This window comes from Cryptomeria japonica, chromosome 4 (assembly GCF_030272615.1).
Source record: "Cryptomeria japonica chromosome 4, Sugi_1.0, whole genome shotgun sequence".
NCBI classification, from domain to species: Eukaryota; Viridiplantae; Streptophyta; class Pinopsida; order Cupressales; family Cupressaceae; genus Cryptomeria; species Cryptomeria japonica.
The window spans coordinates 355,777,061-355,790,432 of record NC_081408.1 but is presented as its reverse complement, the minus strand read 5'-3'; the positions used below and the strand labels follow the sequence as shown (position 1 = coordinate 355,790,432).

Below are 13,372 nucleotides of genomic sequence, written 5' to 3'. Positions count from 1 at the left end.
ATATTGAAGGCGTTTTTTAGCATTCAAAACCTCAGAAATCTGTATCAGTTATATCAGAGGATAAAGTCAGATTGCTGTGCAGTTGGTTTGAGGATTTGGGAAGCTTGTAAACAAAAATTGCAGGAAATCAGCAACAGAAATATTCTTTCTCCACAGAATCTCTCCATCTTTTCCCTATCTCATCTTTTGCTTTTTCTTTGGTATTAAAATAGATTAGAATTAGTTAAAACTTTTCAAATATATTTTGAACTTATCGCAAATCCTTCTGTAAATTAATAGTTAAATTTCAGAGCATTAAACTTTAAAGCATTGTTTGTCTATTGAGTTAACTATTGCATTCTTGCAACACCAGCAGACCCCTGATAATAGAAGCAAGTTGACACAATCCCTGAGTTGAGGTAGGTACATAATGCCAACAGGTAATTGGCCATTGCAGGAAATCATTCCTCTTTAAGAGGGAACAATCAAGTTCCACCTAAGTTGGTTCATGCAAAAACACGCATCAACTATTGAATCTAAAGATAAAAAATTGCATTTAGGCTCAAGTAAGTTAATAAAATATTTTGACTTGAACTCTAATCTCAGCTATTCCATATTTCTTCCAGTCATGTTGTACATAACATAAATAATTCATTACAAAGGCAATTCCCTAGACTCCTCTATAAACAGGCCAGTTTGGTACTCTCATTACAAAAACTATTGTTCTTAAAAGAGAAGGCATCATGAAAAAAAAGTAAACCTAAGTTGCTGAATCAGCGGGATATCATGCTGATTCTGGACACAAAATGTCCCTGAAGCAGATTCATATTGGAATCTCCTACAGATTCATCCAAAGTTTCACCATTTCCCAGGATGAAACAATTCCATCAAACAGCTCCAAAATCCACATAACTCCAATGGTGACATGGCACTTCCAGACCAATTCCAGGCATCAGTGTTGATGTCAACTGATTTTTTGTTCACTTTTTGACTCTGTAAAAACCCTAAACATTGAAATTTCCTTCCTTCCATTTGCATACGCCAATCTCACTTGTTTTATGTGAAACAAAAAGGCACAAAATATAAACACAAACACGAAGTGACAAACATGAAACCATTACTGATAAGTTAACACAAACGCTAGGAACAAAGATGTGAATGCATACTCTTTTTTGCTCAAATACTCTGTGCTGCTAATAATATTTATTTCATGAAAAATTGTTTGCATATAAATTTTTACTTTGGTGTTAATGGATTTATATCGCATTGTTCTTCATGATTTTGATGTTATGTTGATTATGGCTTAATTATTAATTATATCCGCTTAGACTTAGGACTGCAACTAATTTGATTTGTTATATATTTTCACAAGGAGCATAGTTCAAATAATTAAAGATTGAAAAGAAAAAGAAAAACTTGGAAGGCATGTTAGAAGAACAAAGACTAAAAGATTTCACAAAAGACAGGAGGAAGAAGACATAAAAGATGTAAAATGAGAACAGAAAAAGTAATAGCAGAGGAATTATCGTATTATCATACCTTATTTTTTCTTTAAAATACAATCAACATATTAATATAAAATCAGTTTGTTAGTCTGGAAGTGCTTGTATTAAATATTAAATTTATGACATAAGTTAGATATGCATCTCCAAACTAATATTTATGGTGGTTTTGTTAAGGTAGGTATATATATATATATATATATATATATGCCCATGCCCATGCCCAATTGGGCAGCTTACAAAAATTCCATCCAATTGAGGCAATTCATAGAAGAGAATGCTGCATGGTGTGGAAGTACTATCAAATTCTGATACTTCTTATTCCAAAGGTTGGATGGTAACAAGACAGTTAGACCTTATTATTCCATTTGAGCCCCCAATATGGGTATGGCTGGATACAACATTCATAAAAAACACATACACATATTTAACACAATTTTCCAAGTTATTATAGGAGATTTTCATTACTTCAAAAGCAATATAGATACATAATTGCTACATAAACAATTATAAGTTGATTTAACAATTTACACTACCCAAAAATAGTAGAGTTGCATTGGAAGAACCCAAAATACTGGGTCGCTGAAATAGAAAAACATTTCATTTGTCTTTCTCCTTTGGTGTAAGTATTGTTTATACCATTTTTATTTTTTTGTAAATTGCATGAAAGAAGTTTTTCTAAATTAAATTTAGGAAGATTTACATCAAATTTTTACAAAATCAAATCACATAGTATTTGGCATGATTGGAAAATTAAGGTTTTTTGGGCATGCATGGGTACAGCATCTAAGGTGTATCCGGGCTCTATCAGATACGTATCTGTTTCAGATAGAGGGATACGCACGCCCAAGGAGGGACAAAGGACTAAGGAGTATCTGGCTACTCTGCATCTGAGTTATGTTGTACATGATATGATGTTATAAACATTCATAAGAATGGTGATTCTCTAGAGTCCTCTACATAAAGAGGCCAGTTTGGTACAATCATTTCAATAGTCCTTTTAAAGGACAAATTCTCAAGAAAAAATAGATATTCTATTCAACTGAAGCAAGTCATAGAAGAGGCTGCTACATGGTGTGGCCGTAATGCCAAATTCCGAGTATTACGTCAGAGATCAAAGCCTTGAAAAATGGAGATTTAAGATTAGGTAGCCGCTGTTTTGTATATTGCTTACTATGGTTTCCTTCCAAAATAAAATATTTTTATACCAAGGAATTCTTGATAGAACATCCTATCAGTACTTAAAGACTGTATGAGCTTGTGTTCCCTATATTATACCATCTAATTACTTTATTACATGATCCAGGAGTCTTTGCATTCATAATGTAATGATTTTCATGAGCTTAGACTTATCTAGGATACAAGATGTGACCATTACATTTAAAAACAGGTAAGTCAATATTATCTTCTTAAAAATTGACGCTTTATCTTATTAGTAGACCACATCACTGAACTTCAATTTGTTCATAGTAGTTTTCAATCCAACTTCCTGCCTCCGTTATATTTACATGTCATCAAGGAAAGGTGTGTTTCTGGTTTATTCCTTGTTAAGCGATCAGATTTATACTCATGATATTCAGGGTCCATTCATCTGGTTTGATACCCAAAGGATTTGTCTCGTTTATGCTGTGTCACTATACAACTTTATTTTTAGTATATGTGAATTCCCTCCCAGAGAGATTAAAGGATTAATTTTTAAGAATCAAACCTGTTGCTCAGCTTCATTTTCTGTCACTTTGCTTTTTCGGACCTCTTCAACAAGTCCTGTGTGGGAGAAAGTGTGAGATATCTTTATACAATGAATGGCAGAAAATGCTGAAAGCTACAGAAAAAGACAATTTGGCACCTTGCCAATATTAACTGAAAATTAAAAAAGGCTTAAATTATTGAAACACAAGCAACCATACACTCACCACTTGCATTATGGTGCTCCTGACACCATTCACCCATATTTGCCAAATATTCCTCAGGTTGATATATTATTAGATCTGGACCCTGTAAGCATGTAAAACATACCACACAATCTCATTGTTTGAACTAAACTATATAAAGGTCATAAAAGGCTACATATTGGCCACATCTTTCTTCTTTCAAGTACTGTGTCTAAATTAACTAGAAAAATAGATTTTGTAAAATATCAATGACAAATTCTTTGTAAAGGCCTATTATTCCTATCCTTCTCTAAGAATATAGGGTAAAAAAATGAAACATAGGACTCAAATCTGTTTATTATGGCATGCTTTAGTCTAAGTCTAATAAAAAATCCCTGAAATTATTATTACAATCATAGTTCAAGGGAAGAGATGTGGAAAAGCTGACAGAGTTGAGTTCAATTATAAAGATACCGCAAACAATCAAATAGAACAAGTAAAAGTGCACAACCACACCAAATCAATGAAATGGATGGTAGTTCTACCTCGACCATTTCAAAAAGTTTTCCATCAGTAATGATACAAGCAATCTCCAAAATTCTGTCCTTTTCAACATCCAAACCTGCATCCAAATGACATGTCATTCTGTTTCCATTAGTCAAAGTACCTACACATACAAATTGATATACCTTGTTATTTAACAAACATCTTGTTGAAATGATTACTTGAGAAATTAAACCATACAGTCAACCAATAAGAAGGAATGACATTTGAAAGAATTCATTCCAAATGTAAAGTAGCTTAATATTTAATCATACAAGTGCACACTACAAAAACTATGAAGGCCCTAAAATCCTGGATACTATTTATTACTACCTTTTCAATAATATCACATATTGTTAATAGACGATGAAAGGTCATAATAAGGATTTACTCAAAAAGCCAAAAATCAATAATAGCAAGAAGTAGACAGAAAGAAAGAAAGAAAGAAAGGAATGCTATATTAAGTTTGGATGACGAAAAGTAGGCCAATGGGACTGAAGAGTACAGCAATTTACAAAAGTCCTAGGAAGAGAACCTGGAAAGGCCCTACAAACGGGAAAAAATAAAGCAAAGAAATACAAAACAAGAAGGGAGCACCAATACAAGTGGTCAAGAAACTAGTACATTTAGCTAAGAAGGGGGTAAGAAACCCAAAGAACAAATGCTGCTGAAAACTATAGATTATCAAGTATCACTCTCTGGACTTGAAATGTTAAGTCACTCGTCCCATCATCAATCACTGTGAAGGAACAGGTAGTACATGTGATAGAGAAATAAGCATCGACAACTCCCAAATATCATTAATGTTGAAAAGCTCAAGAAAAAAAGTACTTAATTATTCCCTTTGGATGCAATTCCAAAACAGTCAAAGTGTTATCATATTATTTTATGAGAAAAAATGTAGCTATTTAAAAAAGCATCATACATTTAGTCATTTCTGTCTCGAATTTAAATGAGGGTTTTCTCTAATTAACTGAGTATGTTTTAGGTATCACCAACCACAAATGACTACAAAGCAACAAACTTGTCTTGTGCCAAGCACATGGAGTTTGGTTCTATGCTATATGATGAACCAAGCACCAAAAGGTGCTGGGAGAACAATATACCGAACAAAGTAGCATTTAAAATGTGTTATAGAAAACATTTCTCAACAATCCACCCATCATGGGATTAGTTATCCTATTTCCAAAAACACGATAACTGATGCTGATTGAAAGTATGATTCATACTCTCTGTTCAAGTTGAGCATATGTCTTCTTGAGTAAGAAGAGTTTCAGAGGGCTATTGAATTTGGCATTTGTGGTCTCCAATTATAGGGGATGGTAGTTAAATTCTTTCATGACAGGCAGCCATACAATGTAAGGAAACGTTTCTTAGAGGATGGACAAAAATGATTCCTAGAATCAAAAAAAAAAGTTAAGTCGGATACAAAGGATTTAGTCTGCCATTACCCAGGGATTGAATGGGCTGAGAATCCCCAATATAAGGGCTCAAAGCACTACCCTTGCTACCTTGACATAAGATTAATAGAGGGAAATGCACCATTGCAGATTGTACCTGTCCATTTGGAAAGTACAATCCTCTTTCAAGCATAGAGTTTCAAGGTAATGTTCCATCAAAAATTAAAAATCAGGACAATGCATCAAAAAGTTTATATTGCAGATGATACAATTGAGCATGTTTTTGAAAATGCCTTTTTTCCAAGTGATTCTAGGTTTGGCTTCAAGCTGAATTTGACTGTTTAATAGTTTTTTCACTGTCCCCTATTGGAAGGGTCCTATTCTTTGGAGAGATGCCAGTTATTAGGGAAAATTAAAAACTTTTATAGCAATCAATTTCATTAACTAAAATCAGATTGTCATGGAAATTCGAGTACAATGCTAAGAGAGTTGACCAAGAGGAATCTAGGACCATATCTTCTTGCAGTATCACAGAGGTATACCAAATCAAGTGCAATATGCACAATGAGTTTTATTGTTGTATGATAGACCATGGCAGCCAACCCCTTCAATTGCAGTCCATAACATGGGAAAAATACCACATTGAACAAGATTAGGTAATTATTTTATTTTATATTCAAACCAGCTCTTACATGAAGTGTCTTCAAATAGAAGTCTTTCTCATCTCCCATCTGCACAATATGCTATTTCTCATTTGCATTACACTTTGAACACACTGATCACTTGTTCGCACACCACAGTTTGTCTAACCTTTCACTTGGGCTCACCGCAACCTTTTAATCACTTTCTACCTACATTAATCCCACATTCAGAAAAACATAAGCGCTCAAGGTCTTCATAATTGATAATGAATCCTACATTATGCATCTTAGTGATAAGAAACCACCTTGCTTTATCCCGCTTGCACACATTGCTAAAGAGCTACTTGCTTCCCTAATCTGCTTACTCCTTCCCTCCCCTTTGCCACGGTTCTCCCTATGAAAGTGTAGCACTCCCATTTCCCACATCATTTGAACCCTTCCATCAAAGGTCCAAAATGACAAATAAAAACCATTTTTTCTCATAGAGCATTGTAAAATCAGAAAAACAAGACTTTGAATCCCTTAAAACTAAATTTCTGAAAATACCAAAAAGGCCTCCCAAGTCCCTAAACCATAGTAGACAATGAAAATTGCCTGCACAAGACCGATTTTCCCAAAATACAAAAGTGTCAAAAAGTCTCCACATCTCTAAAAACACAATAATCAACAAGTAAGCACTCAAAATCACAAAAATCTTAACATTAAATACTTTTCATTAAAAATGTTAAAAAGAGCAAAAGAGCCCAAAATATCCAACTTACTGATTTTTTTTCTTTTATATCATGTTTTTCAGCCTTTGCTAAAAATGTAAAATTGCACCAAAGTTCAAACCTTTGTTTTCTCTGCTTCTCGCCTATTGATTACATATACTCTTTTTGGCAAAACTTTTACATCCAGATTTCATTTTTCAGCCTGTTTGAAGCAGGATAAAGCTTTCTTAAAGGTTTACTCATGGAATAGTATTGGATTTTTTTGAAGAATAAACAATAGGAAATATTTTCAAGAAAGATACTCGCTCATAGCATCTGAAATCTTCAAGTACTGCCACACCTTCCAAAATCAGTGAGAAGTTTGCATCTAGACCCAGTCATTTCTAGAGGTTTATGAGGTTTTATAGTAGCCCAATAGCATGATTGTACCCAAAAAGAGCCCACTATCAGCCTTGATTTTGTAAAGAGTGGTAGAACCTCAATTGCTCTATTTTGGGGCAATCAAGGGTCTTTTACAAATTTAGATTCCATTATTTCCAACTTGGTTGTAGAGCTTTATCATGTACAAAACTTCCAAGATAGAATTGCTTTTCACTAATCACTCTTGTCAAAGTTATTTCCCCATTTCATATAAAGGCACATAATTGTTGAGACATGGACCAGCTAGGACTCGAACCTAGGACCTTCCATACGCTGTTGGAGTGCTCTACCACTGAGCTAATGGCCCCTCTTGGACCAGTCCATTGTCATTCCAGGTGTGGCTTATTTCCAACACCAACAACCCCCCTTAAGCCACACCTCTCGTGTGCTTGGGGCTCCTAGCTTGGACCTGGCTCTGATACCATGTTGAGACATGGACCAGCTAGGACTCAAACCTAGGACCTTCCATACGCTGCTGGAGTGCTCTACCACTGAGCTACTGGCCCCTCTTGGACCAGTCCATCGTCGGTCCGGGTGTGGCTTATTTCCAACACCAACAATAATTTCACTCATGATTCATAGTACATACAGTTGATCTGACCGAAATGAGATTTCATAGTCCACACTCCTCATCAACTCTACCACCCAATAGATAAGGCCCCTGATTGGCACCTAACTTACAAATCAGTCTCCATGTGTCACCCAGTAGTCCACTGAATTTTTCATCATATTATAATGGTCAAATATGTCTACAAAAGTCTAGTTTATGTACTCTTAATCATTGAAAAGGTCCACTTTTATGATTTGAAAGGTGTTCCTTTGCACATTTACTCCACTTGGGGTTTCTCCCTCTCTCGTCTCCCCATCTCGTAATTTTACTTAACTATTCCTTTTGGGCTTTCTTGTAAAAAAGTGCACAAAAATTAAAAAGAAACTATTGTACAGGGGAGTTATACTCAAACAAAGAGAAAAATCATCTTGTTGGTGAAGATTTGCCGCTATCCATTAGGTGAGTCATAAAACATATTCTGCAAAGGATGGAAGCGACACATAAAATGATAACAGGTATAACAGTAACTCTCATTGGTAATTCTGCAAAGGATGATGTTGTAAATATGAGAACAAAAGCACATACAATGTTCAAATTCTCAACAACAAAAAAAGGTTCTTCACATTTCATGATACATCTACTTAATAGAAAGCGACAATAAAAATATGAATCAAGCAAAGAAAAATCATTTGAATGGAATGCACATCATCAATTGAAATGCATTTGCATGTTCAATACATGTCATCATGCTCATTAATCATAGTCGAGCAAATTGAACAAATGATCAACCTGACAAGCATAAGAGTAACAGGCAACTCGACTTTTTCTTGCCAAACACTCAATCACTGAATGTAAATGCTCATGAACTGCAGCTTTGGTGCTGCTCATGCTGAGAGTCCCTTGCAAAGCTTGCAACAATGTGGCTGCCTACTTCTATAACAGTTAAGCTATTTTGGTAAATAACAATAATGATACTTCACAAATAATTTAGCTGGAATTTTTCATTATCTGGGATTTGACCTGTATGTTTTAAGGCATCTTAATATAACCTCTGTAAGTAATCATTTACATTACTTCACATTGGATGTTTTAAGGAATCTCAATATAACCTCTGTAAGTAATTATTTACATTGAGATGTTTTAAGGAATAGCAATATAACCACTGTAAGTGCTTAGCCACAAGAACAGCCCTTGACCTTTGAGTTGAGCTAGTTCTATTATACTTGTAACTTTTAGCTATCCTTTAGGTATCCAAAGCTCTGTTAGCCAAACCCCCAAATACGCATACTGAGGGCTCCATGCCTGTGAGGGTGAAATCTAGGTTATTTTCATGGCCGCCCCCTGTTTGCGCCACCGCTAATTCAAAATTTGATTTTCCAAAATATACGACTTAGCAATTTGATAGCATGCACGCTAAATTAATAGTTGATATTTACCTATAAACAATGTGCTAGCTTAAAGCTTTACTCATTTGAAAATAAAGAAGAATTACAGGTAAAAAAATTAAAATGGAGGAAGTACCTGTCATTTCCAAGTCAATCCATACGAGAGGGCGTCTAAGTGGCGGAGTGAATGAGTGTGAAGAAGAGTCCTTGCCATTCCCGTCCCTCTTCTCCGCAGAATCGAGGGACACCTTTGAGGAATTGCTGCTCATTCTATCCATTGAACTGCCCAAACTGCTTGAGTAGAGGTGAGAGCGTGAAATATTCAATAGCCGAGGATTAGAACCCAAATTTCACATGATCTCGCACCTACCCTCGGATGGCTTCTTCTTCACGTCGTATAATTCATAGCTTGCCGAATGTAAATATGAACCAATGCCACTTCACCCCGCTAAAAAAATTGACGATCGCTTCGCGCCAAGAGACGCATAGAACTGAGATATTATTGTTCATTAACCCATCCTTCGTTTCAAAAAAGAAAACTACTGCCCGTATAATTTTGCTCTTTTTGGAATCGCTGCTGTACGAGCACCCCCCTTGTTTTTTGAAAAAAAAAATTATATATATATATATATTATTGTCATTAAAAGGTATAACTAAATATTATTAAATGAAATAATCTTGTGGAAAGTTTGGGCTTGTTTTTCTTTTTTTATTTTTTAATTATGTCGAACATGTATTACATTTACATAATAGATGTACAATCGTGCTGTATTTAATTTGATGACATTTAAATGCATGAAAAGTAAAAAAATTAGAAGTTATTTTCTCCTCTCAACTACTACTCACTCTCAATTTAACTAATCAATCAATTCATAATCATGGTAGATATTTTGTTTTGGTTAAGAGTTTAATAAAAATATTAAAATATAATAATTTAATAATTTAATATTAATTACAATATGATATTTTAAGTGGAATGATTTACAAATATAATATTTTCCGTGTATTCATATATTCCTCTATAAATAGGTATGCTAGTATACATGCATTCTCATATATTCACATATTATTTATATCTACATGTTTTTCTTACTATTCAAGCTTCAATATTTTTTATAATTGAACACACAATTCAGTATTTTATTACACTAATTTGATCTCATGACTATGGATCTTATATGTGTTTCTCTAAAATGTAGATTCCTGTATAATTGAATCACACATTTTTCACTAGCCATTGTGAGTTGATTTAACATATGTTTGTTAATTTATTTCTATTTATTTGTATTTGAAGGTATTCAATTACATTCATTTCACATCATCTTGCATCCACAAGCATAATTTGAATATCATTTGCTTCAAAAGAGCATACTAGGAACATTTTGATTTGGTTCATGAAAAATTAATAGCATCTATTTCAACACTATTACTTAGGACATCCACACAATTGCTTTCTATTTCTTGATCTTTTGCACAAACATAAAATTTATATTTTTCTAAAATTGATAGGGGAGAGTGTGTACCCTACCCTACTAATCTAACAACCCTTTAAAGGTATTTTTTAATATTACTAACCCTTAAAGAAAAACAAAAAACCATAATTTAGGTGAATTAAAGAGTGAAAATCCATAACTAATGAAAAAATATATGCAACGAAGGATAAATATGTGAACATATAAATTATTTATAGGCACAAACATGACCTAGATAAAGACATTAATCGTGCACATGATATGGGGTGAAACATGCATAGAGAGGATCTATTTTTAGTTATAAAGAAAATCATGTTTGCTCTTTGCTCGTGGGCTTCATGCTCTTGTTGGGTTGTCATGCTAGCAGGTTTGGACCTCCATAAAAAAAATGCTCTCTTTTGTCAAGCCCAAAGTTAAGTACACTTATCTATTGCATTTAATTTCTTAGTTTAGCGTTTAATTCTAAATTAATTGCTTTTGCACCTCTTATTTATTGCCTAGGTTTATACATGCTTGTTACACCAAAAGGCATAGTATACTCACATATGGATGCAAAAACATGTGTTGACAAAAACTAGAGCATTCAATTTGTAGTGTTTATGAACACTTAAATGTATGAAAAGCTACAATAACATTTTTTTATTATTTTTTAATTTAATTTAATTTATTTTTTCCTCTCATGCACTCAATTAACTTAAATTTAATTATTTAATGCTAGTTATAACATCACTTCCACCTCCCAACTGCCACTCACTCTAGAGTTTCTCTATCTCCATCACGCAATAGTTAATTTCATAATTATCTCAAACATATATTATTTATTATAGAGGGTTGGAAATGTCCTTAAATAAAGTCCATTTTTTTCTCAAGGATAAAATAAGGAGTATAAAATAAAATTACAATTATAATAAAATGGTAATATAAAAATAATAATATATTAAATATAATCATATAATCATATTTTAATAATCGTTTAATATTAATTATAATATACTAATACAATAAAAATTTAAGCGGAATAATGAATAAATATGATATTTCGGCGTACTTTACCTATATTCCTCTTAAGATAGGTATGCTAGTAATAATTATATTTATATTGTTAATTAATATATCGTACTTAATATCGTATACTATATAATTATATAAAAAAAATTGTTTATATAGGTATCATTTGTTTAGAATCTATTACGGGCCCCAACCCAAAATATGAGCAAATAAGTACAAATATTAGGAACTAGCAACCAACATAGGGGTATAACAAGTACAAAATCAACATAAGATAACTAAGAGCCACTCAAGATAGAAAACCAAGTAAAATTGTGAAAAGATTCCACACTAAAAAATTTAGGAAGGGCAAAACCCCCCAACAACCAACACTTGCATCAATATTCATCTCCTCGTCGTAATCAAACATCCAATTGTTTGTTCCATTAGTTATTAATGTCACTATCATATGCTTGAAATCACCACTACCAAGAAGGTTACCAATTCTCTCAAACTTTATACTACGAATGATCTTCATTCTATTTGCATCCCTTTACACCTTTCTACTTGTTGGATAATGAAGGGTATACACAATAAATGCTTACATAGTTCGAAATAAGAAAATATTTATCCATTCCATACAAAAGCTAGTATAATGCAGTTAGAGTGTCTATATCCATATTTGCATCTCTCAACTCAACCTTTACTACAACCAAATCTAACCCATTTATTGTAAAGCTCATGTTAATTTTTAGACAATCCTTCTATTGTAAAACTTTAGCATCCTTATTTATATCTTTTTCAATCAATCTAGTATACTTGGGGACAAGGATCAACAACTCCAAATAAGTTACTTTAACCTCCTCAAATGGTGTCACTATTACTAGTTTCTCAAAAAAAGTCTACCATTGTCATCCTCATTAATAACACTTTTAACTAAGTTTGCTAAAATGAAGTTGGGTGAATAAAAGATTTTCCCAAGTCCATGCTCAAACACCCGATTATAATGTAAGGGGTCTTTGCAACCACTTGTTCTCTTTTGAACCTGGATATCAAGGGTGAGCATGTAGCAAACCATGCACAAAAACACCTAAAACAACCATGCTTTCACCTATAGTAATCTAACCCAAAAATATAACTAAGAAACACCTATAAAATAATTGTTACAATAAGAGAAGAATCGGAACATGGAAAAGAAATTTTGCATGCATGCAATAGAGTAAAGTTATCTTAGAATGCATTATTACACTCTCTGGACACAAGAAACACACCATCATCACCTTGTATCAAAAAAAACCAATTTTATAATGAAAATGAATGACATTGAAAAAAGTAATAAAGGATGCTTCTCATTAAGGATGATGCTATTTGACCCCTCCTAATCATCAACAATTAAACTTGCTAAGGATGAGAAAGGAATTAATTTAATACCATATTGTATAAGCAAATTCTCCACCCCATCACATTCAAAACAACAACAAGAAAATGAAAATAATTTTAAGCTCTTTGAGATCGATATTGTTTCTTCCAAGAACTCAAGAAGTTTCTAATTTGAGCAATTATTTTAGTAAGAATTAAATAGCATTCATTAAGTTTCATCCCACCATATTTTTATTACAATACTTTAATTTACCAATGAGAGCTCAATGATTATAACCTCCCATTTTGTTTCATTATTTGTATTTTAGTGCAAAAAAAAACAAAAAAACCCGCCCTTGATAAAAAAATAAAAATTGAATGGATTACTAATGAAAACACCTACTCCACTAGCCTAGTGTTCCCCTTAGATGCTCCATAAAATTTTAATTTTCACAATCATGATAGAGGAGTGCTCCATTCAACCACTACACCTTGACTAAAGTCTAATTTATAAGATGTACAATTATTGTTATTTTATATTAAATAATTATAA

General features: G+C 33.1%; 1 protein-coding gene across 1 annotated transcript in view; it reads right to left on the bottom strand.

The window, feature by feature from the left end:
- LOC131063646 (oligoribonuclease) overlaps positions 1-9,595 on the bottom strand; it is a 38,474-nt gene extending 28,879 nt beyond the window's left edge. Inside the window, exons 1-4 of the mRNA XM_057997545.2 lie at positions 9,138-9,595; positions 3,898-3,974; positions 3,395-3,476; positions 3,190-3,245 (exon numbers count right to left, since the gene is read on the bottom strand). Coding sequence (XP_057853528.1) covers positions 3,190-3,245; positions 3,395-3,476; positions 3,898-3,974; positions 9,138-9,279 — 357 coding nt within the window. The 5' untranslated portion in view covers positions 9,280-9,595. The remainder of the gene's footprint in view (positions 1-3,189; positions 3,246-3,394; positions 3,477-3,897; positions 3,975-9,137) is intronic.
- Positions 9,596-13,372: the final 3,777 nt, after the last annotated feature.